At 36.1% G+C, this 16571-nt stretch overlaps 1 protein-coding gene across 1 annotated transcript in view; it reads right to left on the reverse strand.

Moving 5' to 3' along the window:
- The window catches only part of ROBO2 (roundabout guidance receptor 2), a 574017-nt gene that overhangs the window by 159965 nt on the left and 397481 nt on the right, over positions 1 to 16571 (reverse strand). Inside the window, exons 3-4 of the mRNA XM_081818005.1 lie at positions 12522 to 12679; positions 9607 to 9727 (exon numbers count right to left, since the gene is read on the reverse strand). Of these exons, the coding sequence (XP_081674131.1) occupies positions 9607 to 9727; positions 12522 to 12679 (279 nt within the window). The remainder of the gene's footprint in view (positions 1 to 9606; positions 9728 to 12521; positions 12680 to 16571) is intronic.

Below are 16571 nucleotides of genomic sequence, written 5' to 3' on the forward strand. Positions count from 1 at the left end.
GTTCTGCATGGAGCACTGGGTGTTATGCACAAACAATGAATCATGGAACACTACATCTAAAACTAATGATGTAATGTATGGTGATTAACGTAACAATAAAAAATTTTAAAAAAATAAAGTATTTCCAAAATGAAAAAAAAATAAATTAAATGCAAAACTTCTTTTTAAAAGTAATATGCTAAAATCATGCCTACTAAAATCAGGAATAAGATGGACATGCCAACATTAATGATCAATAAGAAAAAAAAGTGTGAGAGTATTGGAGAACAGAATAATAATTTTGATAATTAATAATTGCAACAAGAAAAGAAGAATTACATAGGATCATTGCAGCAAGACTGGCAGTATTGGAAAATGGGTGCTTTTAGGAAAAATTGTGGCAGACTCATACACTGCAAAACTAGTAAGTCATGGGAATGATAAAGTTACCTCTGTCGGTCTATCATCTATCTAACATGGAAAATTTTCATGGCATGATGCTAACTACAAAGTAAATTGTATAACAGTATGTGAGACTAGTTCCATTAAAACACACAGGAATATTTTCAGGCCAAGTTTTTGTATGCTTCCTTTAACATGTTACCTGTCACAAAATTGCAACATATGAATGTAATTAATCCAAAGGGTAAACTTTACATTAGACTCGTTACAAAGCCAAAGTTACTAAAAGCAAAGTTGTCTCTTCATCCCGGGACACCATAGGATCCTTGAGGGTTTTTTGGCTATCATATGTGTTCTAAGCCCTACTGTTTTGTATGGAGACACGTGGAAGAACCTAATTTATAATTTCAAGAATAAGGAAGATATAGGCTCCCCCGCTGTTGTTCTGATGAACTCAGCAGGAGTGGACAACTTCGCAATGAACTTTCACTATTCCCTTCTGCCCTCAAGCAGAGTCTAGCTGCCTAGCAACTAGATAACCACAGGAGAGTATGTGGTATAGAATTTTTGGAAGCCTAACATTGGCTCATGATGGAAAATGTAATTCAATTGATAGGAAAGAAAAAAGAAAAGACAATGCAAAGAACAAGCCAGATAAAAGTCACGTGAACATATAGGGCACATCAAGATGGGTTTTATACTTGAGTATCTTTGGTTGTACTTTCCAACAAAGTGACATTGACATTTACTAATACATTAGAGTTTGGTCGTAACTTTTAAAGTATTATTCTGGAAATTTCCATAGCACCCATTACAATAATTATCTCTAAATTATATTATTCATTATTCTAATTGTTTTCTGCTAATTATACTAAAATCACCTTCTACCTCAATTTTAACCACCTACAAAAAAACACTTTGTTAAAAACTGTAGGTGTGCCTAACAATTATTTAACTGGAAATATGTCTTTTGTAAGAATTATTTTCCAGTTTCCATAACTAGACTTTATTCCCAGAAAATCTGAGAACCAGAAACATGAATATTAAAGATAAAGAATTTGTCCAGGTAGAAGACACATTTTTGAAGGCTTTGCCACTATTATCATGAGCTAACATAAAGCCATGCCTCTTTCAGACACAAATTGCAAAAATTACAAGGAAAGGTCTTGGGGTTTACCATTTTGTGTCAAAATCATCTGCAAATAAGTGTAAAGTTAGAAGGATTAGAGAGTAAGTTGATGAGTAATCACATTCGATACCCACTAATGCCCATGGAGTTTGTACTCCATGAAGCTTTGTGCAATTAAAATAAATTTATATGAAAACATCTTGAACGACTAAATCATAAGCAAACTTAATTTTGAGGCATGTAAAATAAGGTCACTGATTTTTCCATGTTATCACCTTATGTCTGATCACATATTGAAAATCAGGGGGAGAAATCTCAAGGGTTGTTTTCTGACTGCTTATCAATTAGAGTCCCTCTGAATGCCCTGATCCCTAATTACATAGCCATGGAGTGATCGGAGGCAATGTCTTTGCCAATACAATTAACATTTTTTTTTAAATGTGAGATTAAATGGATTGGAATCACCTGCATAACTTGCTTACAAGGTTAATCTCTCTTGAGACAGTAGTGTTGTTTAGCAGCGTGGTACTATGTAAAGTACAGCTTTCAAGTAGTCAGGTCAATTTAGTTTCAAATTGGCATTCTGGAAAACGCAACTCTGTGTGTGGCTGCAATAAAATCAAATGCCAAGTCTCACTATAGTTATGCCAATAATGTTCAGAAAACAAAATGTTCACTTTCATACAAAATACAGTAAGTCTGAAATGCGGTTGCATAATATCTCTTAAGTTTCTTATTTACATGTGACAAAGAAGGAAATTAAATTCCCAGTGAACAAATTTCTTTTCTCAACTATAGGCAGTCTTTGACGATGGCTATAAAATTGGCAATGGCTGTGTCATGACAGCTATAACTAGGATCATCTTAACAATTTTTAAAATAAACTTTGTTTGACATTCGGAAAGCGGTGTTGCAGCAATAATTATGTAGGTAGAGTCCTTTAAGTCCAATACAACCAAAGCTATGCAATAAAAGGACAGTAGAGCTACCCAGTGCTTGTAAACCTTATCTTTAACTTTAGCTGACCCCGAAGTACTCGCCACCCTATGGTGTCTATTAAATCGGAAAGTCAGATGGCTAGCCTTAGTATGTCTCTTTTTATTTAACTGGGCATGCATGAGGGGACGGGGTTATGATAGCCATTGAATGTGAATTATTGTGCCCTTCCAAAACAGACTGGATGATAATGATCAGTCTGTCTGAATGTGATTAAATTAAGCCTGGCTGCATTAATTTCTTTTTTTGCCAAGAATTTTCTTTGTCTGAGAGAAACCATCCTGTGAGGCAAAGACAAACATAGGTAAGTGTTTTCGGAGGGGAAAATGCTTCTCTCACCATATTTTAGAGGCAAAGTTTCATGCTATTGCTCATAACGTGATGCAAAAGGTCCCCTGGGAGCAGGGCACATGTCTATTCATCTTACTACTTTATTAAATATTTGAACAGGGCCTTGCACATGGGAGGTGGTCAATAGATGTTTGTTAAATGAGGTAATGGATAAAAAATAATTTGCTGTTCTAAAGTCTGTAAGTAAGTATTATTTAAAAGAACTATATTACTCTCAAAAATCTTGATTTTAATGATGACTTATATTTGGAATTCTTACATGAAGGCCACAGGTTTTCAACAAAACTTGGATATTTCTAAGGGTTGGTTCTCTTCTCTCATAGCTTTGTCTCCCAGTATCTCAACTACATTCAGGCTACCACCTATAATCTCTCCTCTAATAAATGAAAATCAGCATCACCAGCCCCACCCTCTGTACTCATCTCCAATGAAATGGCGACTTCCCAGTTGGATTACCCTACCATGAAAGCCATCAATTGACACAGAGATTCCGATAGTTTTTTTTGTATGAACAACAATAGATCACTTGCCATTTGAAGAAAGCCTCCAGTGTAAAAGATAGAACAACGTAGGGAAGGGTGTGGGGAGGAAGTCAGAAGAAATAAAAGCAGGAAGCATCACAAGAAAATTTTATTTGAAAAAAAAGGGTTAGTAAAATCCTAAAATGCAAGAGAATTTAAGCTATCCATGAAACAAGAACAGAATATTATAAAAAAGGAAGAATGAAAGAAAAGAAAGACCTGGGAGGTTTAACATCAAATTAACAAATACATGTTTGACATATAAACTGAATAAAAAAGATGGGAGAGGATAACTCCCTGAATTATTTAGATAGAGAGTTTTTAGATTATAATTGCTCACCAAGGGTCCAGCCAGTAAAATGAAAAAAGTGCCAAGCCAAGGCATAGTACTGAAACATTTCAAAACACTGGAATAAAGATACAGTACTAAAACTGGAAAGAGAAAAAAAAAAAAAGAGAGAGAAAACTGACCACATAGGAGTCAGAAGCCCAGTAGACTTCTAAGAGCCAAAGCAGAAGCTGAATGATTTTAGAGTGGTGATTTTAATATCCTGAGCAATGCTTTTGTAAACTAGAATTTTATAACCAGCCAAAGTATCAATTAAGTTTCAGAAAGAATATATGCATTTTGCCCTTATTTGCTCTAGGCATCAGTCAAAGAGAAGGCAGGAGAGAGACACTCTTCTGACACAGGACTTAACCAAGACAGAAACAAAGGCATGGTGCAGGAAACAGAATCCAGCATGAGAGAAAAGGGGAAACAAATATCAGCATGAGCTTCTGGAGTAGATCTAAACTAGCCCAGTCAGATTGGCAGGAGGTCTGAGGCCTCCAGGAAGGCTGTAGCAAGGTGGGGGGGACTTAATAGCTAAGTAGAATTTAGAGGATTTCGAACCTTCCATTAGAGGTTTCAAGAACTCATGACGGATGTAGACAAACACACATAAAAGAAAAAAAAATAGGTTTATTACTAACTCAAAGAAGAACAAATAAGTGCCAGAAAAGAAATGCCATCGTAATAGCATAACACTAAGCTCAGTCCATAATTACATGGTTATAATAACTCATTCTGAATCTTAATATAACCAATGTTTCTAAAGTCAATACACTGAAAGACAGAAGGGGAGTGGAGGTGAGAATGTGGGAAAGGGGATATAAGTGGGCCAAATCATCGTCTTACAAATAGAAAGCCAAAATAATATATAAAACTGCAGAATAAGGACATATTTAAAAATATGGAAATAAATCCCATAAGAAAAAGATAAAACAGGCTTGTAGAAATGCTCAAAGATGAGGAATATGTGCATGCGTGTGTGTGTGTGTGTGTGTGTGTGTGCACTGGAAGGAGGGGTAGGGCTAGATATTTCTGTGTTTCATTATAAGTATAGTAATACTTCTAATGTCTATTGGAAATGTAACATATGAAATCTTTTTTTCATGGATTCCTTTGATAAACATTTAAAAATCATTTGGGGGACAGGGCACCTGGGTGGTTCAATCGGTTAAGCTTCTGACTTAGGCTCAGGTCATGATCTCAGGGTCCTGGGCCTGCTCATCAGAGAATCAGCTTCAGCCTCTCACTCTCCCTCTGTGCACGCTCTCTCTCAGATAATAAATAAAAATCTTTTAAAAATTGGGGCGCCTGGGTGGCTTAGTCGTTAAGCGTCTGCCTTCGGCTCAGGTCATGATCCCAGAGTCCTGGGATTGAGTCCCACATCAGGCTCCCTGCTCGGCAGGAAGCCCGCTTCTCCCTCTCCCACTCCCCCTGCTTGTGTTCCTGCTCTCGCTATCTCTCTGTCAGATAAATAAATAAAATCTTTAAAAAAAAATCTTTTAAAAATATAAATAAATAAAAAATAAAAATCATTTCAGGGGCACCTGGGTCATTGGGTGGATTAAGTGTCTGACTTTGGCTCAGGCCATGATTTCATGACCTGAGCTCAGCAGGGAGTATGCTTGTCCCTCTGCCCCTCTCATGCTCTCTCTTAAATAAATAAACAAAATCTTTAAAAAAATAAATAAATAAAAATCATTTGGAAAAAAATTGTTATTTTTAAGTGATAGTTAAATTTTGGATAACAGATAGCCCAAACTTACCCATAATTAGAAATTTAATTATGTAATTCTAGTTTCTCTGACTTCAGGATCTTTAGAAGTTAATTAACATATGTAAAGTGCTAGGGAGTATTCTTTATGAAGGCATCTGGAGTGTGCCATAGATTTTAGTGTCCATTAACACTATGATGCCTACCTCTTAATTTTAGATTTGGTACTGCCCACTTAACTAAGCTGTTATGTATGGCCAACAAATATTAAAGGACAAACAGGATAAATGATGCATGGCGGATGGCAGAGTATATTTTGAAAATGAAGTTACACTGATCTCTCTGTCTACATAAGAGATCTTTAAAATATAAGCTGCAATTTTCAAACTAAAAAAAAACCAAGAAACAAAAAAAACCCTTCTAAGTTCAAGCCTACTTACTAAAGAACCAAAATACTTACCAAATCTTTTGTATTAGCCGTGACCTATTACTCCTTTTGCTGTTTTTCTTGCCATTTAGAAGTGAATTATACTTTTTGAACAATTAATATTATCAGTTACTTTTTCTGTATAACATATTTTAAAGATGGAGTTGCAAAGGACAAGTAAAAATTTTCTGTTAGCTACGGAGGGGTTATAGTAGCCAAATTTTTTTTTTTTAAAGATTTTATTTATTTGAGAGAGAGAGAATGAGAGAGGAAGAACACATGAGAGGGGATAGGGTCAGAGGGTGAAGCAGACTCCCCGCCAAGCAGGGAGCCCGATGCGGGACTCGATCCAGAGACTCCAGGATCATGACCTGAGCCGAAGGCAGTCGCTCAACCAACTGAGCCACCCAGGCGCCCCCAAATTTTTTATTTAAAGCAGAATTGCTGCTCCTTGAAAATAAAATTGAGAGGGAGGGAGGGGTAAAGTGTAGCCAGTTATACGTTTATAAACCCTAGGTCAGAAATAATAATATCTAACAACGATGAAATATAAAGAAGTTTATTAGAAAACATGTACTAGACACAAAAGCACCAAAATAACATAAAGAAGCCCCCACTATTCATAGCACACTAGTTCTTTTCTCTCAGAATTGAGCAAAGTACAGAAGGGATCTTTCTCATGCAATCCTGGTCACGTCCTTGATTTGGACAATCACTACTGATTTTATATTTTATTTCTGGGTTTGGATGTTGTTTTCGTCAGTAATGGAGATTTTCGGTCTTTTTCTTCAACTTAATATTGTACTTATAACCCCTTGGGTCGGTTCTGACTAGTTTACACCATCAGATAAATGTTCTCAGCTTCTTAAATCAATTCTTCCAGAGGTATGGCCACTAGACAAATTCAATCTTTTTGGTTTATAGCTATTTTCAAAATAATTTAGAAGTAACACTGTAACTCCTGACATATTTAAGGATCTCCTGTAGTTCTCATCACGTCTTTAGGGAACGTAGGGTGAATATTTCATAACACAGTCACATTTTGGTAAGTCTCATTGCTGGGGTAATGACATTAAACCCTTTCAGTTTCCTTCTGAAGGCAGTATGTACTGTTACAATGCAACATTTTTCTGTTCCAAAGCTTGTGGCAGTTACAGAAAAATAGTAATGAGTGTTTCTTTAAATAGAACAGCTGTACTTGCGGGTTTTCAATGCTAATGTTCAGTGACCACTAATTTTATATCTAACCAGGCAAAACTGTATTTTATTCATTATGGAGTGAAACACATTTTGAGACTCTTAAGGCTGACTGCATGAAATTTAAGGGCAAACTGATACTTGTCTGAGCTCTGCAGGACAGAAATTTACATGCATACTTTGAACAATTTTATTTTTACTATTCAATTCCTTTAATGAATTATGGGATTTCCCCTGGTTCTGTCATTTGGGACTTCAAGCTGCTTAGTATCTATAAGGAATATTACCAAAGATTACTCGGTACTCAAAGTGATTGGAAAGAGAGGCCTGCACTCGAGTACATATTCACAAAGCACATCTTAACACTCTAAATGTAATAGAAATCATAATATGGCTCTTTTGCATAGTAGCGTTCCCATTACACCACGGGATGGCACATCTCAAACTGCGAAAGAGATTTCTTTCAGAAAGTATGCAGGATTCTGATGCTACCCTCAAACATGTTCTGGAGTAATGACCATCAATAAAATCTTACCATAATTCATAGAACCAGAAGATAATTTTGCTGGCACAAAAAATTATTTAAAAAAATCACATAATATGGGGTGCCTGGGTGGCTCAGTTGGCTGGGCATCTGACTCTTGATTTCTGCTCAGGTCGTGATCTCAGGATCATGAGATTGAGCCCCATGTTGGGCTCTGTGCTCAGCAGGGAGTCTGCTGGTCTGGTGGAGATTCTCTCTCCCTCTGCCCCTCTACCCGCTAGCACACTCATGCTCTCTGTCTCAAAAATAAATAAATAAAATCTTTTTAAAAAATCACATAATATCAACAATAGTTAAATCTTTTAAGATAGAGATACATACACACACGTATGTATGTGTGTGTATATGTGTATGTGTATGTATACACGTGTGTGTTGTGTATCCATACAGAGACTTAAATGGTATTTCAATGACTTCTAAAGGAATGTTTCATTTTCCAATATCTTTAGGATCCCTATTTTCCCTAATTTTCTGTCACTTTATTTCTCTTTCAATTTTCCACAGCTGCCTTATAGTATTTTCCTTTTTTCTTTACTCTGACATCTTTATTATCCTCTTTTCTCCTTCCTAATGCTCTCTCCACAATTTCTCTGAAACAGATCTAATCAAGTTTTTTTTTGTTTTTTTGTTTTTTTAAGTAGGCACCATACCCAGTGTGGAGCACAAAGTGGGGCTTGAACTCCTGAGATCAAGACCTGAGCTGATATCAAGAGTCTGACGCTCAACTGACTGACACCCAGGCACCCCCAGATCTAATCTAGTTTTAGTCCATTAATCATATTACGCCAATAAAGAGTCCCTTGGCTTTTAAATTGAAAAAAACATGAATATCATAGCAATGAAGTAGGGAAGTTGAAGGGGCTCCATTTTAGAAACGCTCCATCTCTGCTGTTTTTCTGTGAGGCACCATTTACTCATGTTCCATATTTTGCCTCTGAATAAGCCAAAGCAGCTCTGTTCCCGCTTGAAGGGGGAAGCGAGAAGGTTAATCATTCTCTGAGTTTTTGTCTTAGGCCCCAAACACCTGACAACATGTAACGAGAGCCAGATCCCAAACATGTTCCAGCGTATTAGCTTCCAACAAACTTCGGCTGATAATGGCATCAATACCCCTATCTTCAGTCATTTATGGAATAACACCTATTGTTCACCCAACACTTGCATGTGATTGACCGTACCCTGGATTCCTGGAGGAACACATACTCTATACCCTTTTCTAATATAAACCCCTAACCATAAGCAACAACAAAACTCATTCTTCTCTCCTTTCTGAGTCTCTCAGACACTTTGTCTGCTATTCTGTCTGTCACTCACACTATTCAATAAACTCTATTTTCACTTTCTCTGGCTCACGTTTGATTTCTATCCTGTGTGAAGCCAAGGACCCTCTTGGTTGGTCCTGTGGGATCTTCCCCTGGGTTCTTGGACCCAGCCTGCCTACATCAGCAAGACAGTTTATTTGTTGTTGTTGTTGTTTTTAATTTTGATTACGTGTATGTATTTGTGTGTGTGTGTGTATGTGTGTATGCAGCTAGCTAGTTCTTTAAATCACAAGCTATACTGTAAATATTTCAATATGAAATTTTTTAAAGTAGAAAACAAGTGAAATGTCTTTGCACTTCACTAATATAAAACAAGAAGACCAAAAAACTTATCCTCTGTCTTGCACATAAAAAATACTTGATAAATATATCACAGTGAATAAATCTTAAATATAATATCGCAAACAGAATTTGAGAAAGATCAAATTTTTACATTCTGATGAAAGGCAAATCCTATAAATATATACAAATAAAGTAAATGAATTATTGTTTAAAAAGTTCTATTTTCCTTAGATGGAAGATTTCATCTGAAAGACAGAACCAGAAAACAAGGCAAATCTAGTCCTTCACTACTCACCAGAAGTGATAAGAACCTGCCCCTATACGACCTGGTGTTTAGTATCAACAAATACATTTAACATCAAAGGAAAAGCATATATAAATAGCCATTTATAATTTAAAAGAGAGTTTTACCAAAGACAGTCAGCTCTGCTGGATCACTGTCTCTTTCTCCCACCATATTTGTGCCAACACAGGTATACATCCCTGCATCACTTTTCCTGGTATTGGAGATCATCAGTTTTCCACCACGGATCTGTTAAAATTAAAAAAAAAAAAAGAAGAAAGAAAAGAAAAGAAAAAGAAAAAAGAGGAAGGGAAAAAAGAAAAAAAAAAGGAAAAGAAAAGAGAGAAAGAAAATGCAAAGTAAAATAAACAGCAAAGAGAAGGTGACTAATAAATAATTTTGAATATTTAGGCAGAACATTTTTTTTCCTAAAGGAAATAGCTCAGTGTCTAAGACCAAAACTTTCCCCCTATTTTGGCATCTGCATGTGTTTTTTCTTCTCTTAACTTCTCCCTCAGGATAAGCCTTCATATTCTCTTTCTAGAAAATGCTTTTGGGCATTCTTTCTCTTTCTTGTCTGGTCCTATTTTGACATTTGTGACTGCTTCCACCAAATCCTAGTGGTTGTCTTCACTCTGAAGTAGGTTGAATGAATTGCTATTGATATTTGTTATCAGAAAGAAGCATTAGATAACCGTTTTTGGTACTATAATGAAATTGAACTGACACAGAGGGATTCAACAAGCATTTACTGAGTACCTCTATGGGCTGGGCAGTGTTCTAGATGTTTGAGATTCAGGAGTAAACCAAATAATAATAAACCTCTGCCTTCATGGAGCTTAAATTTCAATTTTTAGCATTAATTATCTGTCTCACCTTGATTGTATGTATGAGATAATTTTTGAAGAGGAGGGCAGGTTGGATAAAAATATTTTTTTTTTAAGTGATGAGAGTATGAGTTGGTGTAAATCATTGGCTTCTACTAGGTGCTTCCTAACTGTTTCTTAAGTGAGAAGCATTTATTGACCAAATAAACCAATGTAATATGTTAAAATGTCTATTTGTTAAAGAGGATATTGAAGCAGAATTAGATTTTTAGTATGTGTATCACCAACTCATGGCTTCTTTTCCAATTTTTTTTCTTTATATTTATGTAATTCAACAATCTTAACATCACAATGACTGAATGTTCTTAAAGAGATAGGAGAGAAGAACGTGCTGGTTTCCTCTGTTAATTTTTATCTCATAGGCAAAGAAAACCCACGTAGGTATGTTCTCAATGGATATATTTCAGGCTCTGAAACTTGTCATGTCCCAGAAAGGGACTTTCAATTTTGTTTTTACATGGGAAGAAAAGACTGCCAACCTGTTCTTAATTATGTGCTGTGGAGTATAATAAACTGTAGGTTATAAAAATGGCCATGGAGGCCATTTCTCCTCCCCCTGAAACTGAGTTTGGCAATATAACTTGATTTGACCAATGAAACTAAAGCAATGTTTCAGCAGACGAAAAGTGTTCTCAAATTGAGACTTGTCTTTCCTTGCTGGAATCTTGAGACCACCATGGGAACCAGTCTGAGCTGGTCTGCTGGAAAATTAGAGGCCAAGAGAAGAACCAGGATGCCCAGCTGAGTATAAGTCAATGGCCAGACATGTAAGGTTACCCTAGATCATCCAGCTGCCAGCACATCTTTTAAACAGGCCACAGAAGCATGAGAAAACCTAGCAAAGATGAGCCAAGCTGGCCCAGAATAAAGAATTGTCATCTTACCCACAGAATCATAGTCTAAATAAAATGGTTATTATAAGTCACTGTATTTTGTGGTGGTTTGTTATAAAGCGAAAATTAAATGATGCAAACATGAACTAGAAAGCCTTCAAAAGTGATTTTACTCTATCACCAGGAGCATATTTTCATGTTTGGTATCCAAGCACAGACCACTGAGAACCAAATTCTCCCTGGTAATGTAGCTCCTCATGGTGTCAAGAGTTCAAGCCAGAATCACATGAATATATATTGTGAGCTCTTATGTGGCCTATCCGGTTATGATGTAACCACGATGCATACATTACAAAAACCTTCATTATAAGATATTTTTAAAGATAATAGACCTTAGACTATATAGACTTTTTATAGAAATGGCACGTTTGTTCAGTTAAATGAGACATTATTTTAAGTCAAATATATTTATTCTCAATAATTGTACTGAATATAAAAATTATACTAAGAATAGCATCAGAAGTTTGAAGCATTATCTACTATTTCAGTGAACTGGTTCCCATAAGCATCACAAACAAACCTTGAGTGGATCCTCTAAAAATATAAAATAATTATATGCCATTCCCCTTCTCTACCTCTTTACAATGTTCTGGGTGTCTCATTTTGATATTAATCAAGTGATGAACCTAATCATCAATATCCTTGAAAGCAAACTATTTTTCTACAAGAGCTAAACTGCAGAATCAAAAAAGTCACGTTTACTTTGATTTTACTTTATACCTCTTAAACTTTTAAATGAATTCATGTAAAAAACTTTAGTTATAAATATTAAATTTGAAAACTGGAAAAGGTGCTTGAGGTACTCATTACCTCACATTATTTTCTCTTATAATTTTGAAAATAAGTGCTAAAAGAAATGTTCTCGTTAATATGGCTTACAGCCATCATTTACCCTTTATCACTCAGGTGAAACTACATAATCAAAAGACGCATTTGAGATGTTAAAAAGAGCTTTGTCACCTTTGTACTGCAAAGATATATATATCTTTACATATTCATATATATCTACATGTTCATATCTTTTCATATTCAGATTGGTACAAATATTAATATATCATCTACACTTGATTTCTATAATTTTTGTGTCTTTGAAGCCTCATCCTAAAGTTTTAGTTCTCGGTTTTTTTTTTTTCAGTCCTTTCAAATGCAGTGTAAATGGTCATTAGCATTCAGTACATGTCTACAATTTCATTAGCAATAAAATATATCCATTTGAAGACTTGATAGTCAATCTCTGTAAGCATTAATTTTAATTTAACTCACGCTTATTCTTTCTTCCTTGTCATCAATTCGAACTTTGTCTTTCTTCCAGTAGATGGTGGGTTCTGGGTGTCCCCTGGGAGGCTGGCACTCCAAGATCGCAGGCTCTCCAGCAGCCACCACAACATCTGTGGGATTTTGCCGGAAGTCATCTCGTAACACTAAAGAAAAACAATTGTAGTGAAAGAAAACTCAATGACAGTAACTTTAGCTTTCTCTTGCAAAACGTAACTTCACGTCTTACTTACTTTGTTCTAATAAAAATTAAATATTTACTGAGAAACATAGCCGTGCCCGTCTTAAAACATTCTAGGGCCAACCTAAATGTTCAACAGGGAAATGGCCGACTGTAGGATCATGTATCTTTGCTATAAAATCTGCTTTAAAATATAACAAAAGCCTAAGGAAAATAAGAAATACTCATGATATAGTTTTGAGATTTAATACTCAAGGTACAAAATTGTTTATGCAGTATGATCCCATTTTCTATAAAGAAAAAGCATAATGTGTATATGCATAATATGTATATAAAAACACTAAATAAATCATCAAGTTATACTTAAAACCCCAAAACAAGTCATGTGCACATGGTCTGTGAGCACGTATGCATATCAGTCTGGGAGGGGAAATGGGATGAGGACTCTTTGAGAACGCCCTTTCTCATGACATGAATATAGACAAGATCCACACTGTTTTCATTACACTTCAGAAGATGGACTCATTGTTCACCCTGCAATGCACTAACACCCACATACACAGGGCTACATTTTCATTCTCCGTGCATCTCCACCTGCCAAGCGACATCTGGGCAGCGTGACATTCAGAGCAGAGATATTCCTTATAGCGGTTTGGCCAGTCTGAATTTCCCCTCCTTTCATTAGGAGAACAGCAGGTTGGACCTCCATTGTAACCTCCGAAAATCTGGCATGCCTGGCTCTCCAAATGTCACCTATCTATCTGTGTGTGCTTTTCTTTGGCTGGCAAGATGAAAAGCCTGGAGAAATGACTTGGCCCTATCAGATTGCAGAATGCTGGGTTTCTTTAGCAAATAAACTATTTTAGGGGAAACAGTCAAAAAAAGTAGTTGAGACCAGGCTTATACCATATACCTCAACTGCCTCTGCTTTTTCTAACTGCCTTGACTTTCTTATTTCTTTGTATTCCAACACTGACAACTTTATTTCCTAAGTGTATCGAAGGGAAAACACACACACATGCACATACAGTGTCTTATATGTATGTTTATACATAAATTGGTTAAGCTGTTTGAAATCAAAATTAGGTAGCTTCTGCTAGCCTGTTATGTGAATCATCTGCTACAAATGTGGATTGGGTCACACCAACTGCCTTTGATGTCCTATAGTGAGACCTACTTCAGCACTCTGCTCCTTTGTTGGGCGAAGTCTCTAGGTTAATTGTCATTCTCCAAATAAATAAAAATTCCCTGGCCTGAAAATAGCTCCAGAGAGACAACTGAGTGACTTTTAGGGCTTTTCTTCTCTTGTCTCTTGCAACACATCCTTTAACAGGGGTTTCCATCTTAATGAAGTCACGGCCTTTCTGAGATTAGAGAACCTCGTCTCCTATTGAAGGAACAGTAAGAAAGAATTCAGCACAAATTGCTCACTCTCAGTTTATAAGCTGATTAATTTACTGCTTTTGCTGCTAAGGAAATGTGTTCCATTTTAGCACGGTGAACTGCACATTTTTGGTTCTCTTGTCTCACTGGCAAGAGAGGTGTGATTTATATGCATAAGGATTTGCTTCTGAATGGGCTCAGAGAAGTGTGCATTTAAATGTGACATGCAGGCAGGGGGATGGGAAGGGGTTAACACTGTGGTTCCCTTTTGCAGGTAAATCCTCCTGGGAAAGCAAGCTGGTGACTCATTTATATTCTAAATACAGAACAGCTGCCTATTTATGCAATGTTAAGACATGCAAAAATATGGTAACAGAGTGGTGAGCACCCCAACAATATCCGGAACTGGCAACAAATGGTGTTTTGGCAGGCCCTCAATCTGTTCCAAAATGACACATCTGGCCAGTTGAAGGACCTTCTCTAGAACTGGTCTCTTAACAAATGACATGCCAAAAAGGTACTTAAGGCCATTGCAAATCATTCAGAAACACAGTGTTACATCAATTTGCAACAAGCCAAATTAAGGAAAAAAAAAAAATTAAAGGTCCTTTGACACGGAGGACAAAAAGGAGAAAAATATCATAACAAACTAAGGACTGCTCCTCTTAAACAATATAACATGTGTTTATGGCATTCACAAAAAAGAAAATGACTCCAATTTGCAAATGAAGCCAAGAAATCTAACATCAACTGTAATTTTAGGCTTTCAGACTATTCACCCAGAGAGTAGGGTGAGATAATAGTATAATTGGTACTGTACCCTCTTCAACAGGGAAAATGCTCTTCGGGGTTTGTATAGCATTTAGTTAATTCATTTTTTTGCTTAGTGATACCATTTCTTTTACCCTAAGTCTTTGAGGTAATAAAATGGGCTTCTTCTTTCTCTCAAAGAAAACAGTCAAGGGGAATACATCCTTTTCATCGGGTCCTAGCACAGAAGACCGAAAACTTACTCTTAGCGAAAAGTAAAGCCATTTTTACTCTTTTCAAACTGTAAAAAAGGATAGGTATGTTCTGATATTTGCTTACATGTTTCTGAGGTTTGTAGATCCATTCCTTAATATAAGCAAAATAAAATGAAATAATATCTATTGTTTCCAATTTTTGTGCTAATTTTTCATTTCTGTCTTGGATTTTGCCCTATATTGCAGGTGATAAAGAAAACAAAGTATTCCCTATAGTAAAGAATTCATGCAGTTTGGATGAAGGGAAGTAAAATGGTCTTGTAAATGTAGAAAAGCAAGGCAAGTCCAAATTAAGTCTGTATTTTTTTTCTCCTGAGCCCCTATTGTAGAAAGAATTGAGAGCAACATTTTTGATGTGGCTTGACAAGTAAGCCAAAGCAAGGGTACGCAGCAATATGTGTAATGTGTAACTAAAGCTCCAAACCGGTCTTTAAGTAGAGTGAAAAGAAATCAACCTGATTAACCGAGAAAAGAATCTGGTTACAATGATAAAAGCTTAGAGGGCAGTGATAAGTTACGCTTTCAGAAAAAAAAAAAAAATATGTAACAGGTATACCCTTTTGATATAGCATTTCCTTGTGGACCCAAATCCTGCCAACAACCACATAGGCTTGAGAGCAGAAACTTTCCCAGCTGAGCCTTCACATGATACCACAGCCCTGACCAACACCTTGACTGGCAGCCTTATGAGAGATCCTATGGCAGGTGACTAACTTAACTCTTATCTGGGTTCCTGATCCACAGACAGAGAATAAATGTTTGTTATTTTAAGTCACGGAGTCTTGTAGTTTGTTACACAGCAATAGTAAACTAATATAATGCCCTATAAGAGTTTTAGATCTAGTTGTGCCTTTAGAGCTTACATCTCTGATTCCTGTCTCCTCATAATACCATCTTCTTTCACCTCCAACTCCTCTCCCTTCTGTCCCAAATCAACAGTCCTCAAGAATTTTAAAAACAGATATTTCATGTTTTACATCTTTATGTATTTTATAAAATATTTTATATTTTATATTTTTTACATTTTTATTTTATATTTTGCCAACAAAGGCAAGGCAAATCATTACTCAGACATTTCCACGTTAGTTTATTAAGTTAGATTAGCAGGAATAGTGAGATGAGGCTACATAATTAAGAGACCAAAGATGTATTTCTGAATTACAAGGTACACATGCTTCAGAGTAGTTATTAGAAATATAGAGACTAAAAATACTACTGATAAAAGTAGTCATACACACTATTGGATAAAGAATACCATCCACGACAAACTAAATCGATCATGAGAAAGGTAAGCTAAAAGGAAATTATAATTAAAAACACTGTTAGCAGCAGTTGAAGCTGATAGCAACTCAGAGCGACACTGATAACAAGGCTTCTTTGCTGGCAGGGTTTCTCTCTGTAGGTGCCCATGAGCTGTCAGAGATGTGTGGCTCAAGACTTCTCAGTCGA

This window comes from Leptonychotes weddellii, chromosome 1, assembly GCF_054177405.1.
Source record: "Leptonychotes weddellii isolate Sample4059 chromosome 1, ASM5417740v2, whole genome shotgun sequence".
In the NCBI taxonomy this organism is placed as follows: Eukaryota; Metazoa; Chordata; class Mammalia; order Carnivora; family Phocidae; genus Leptonychotes; species Leptonychotes weddellii.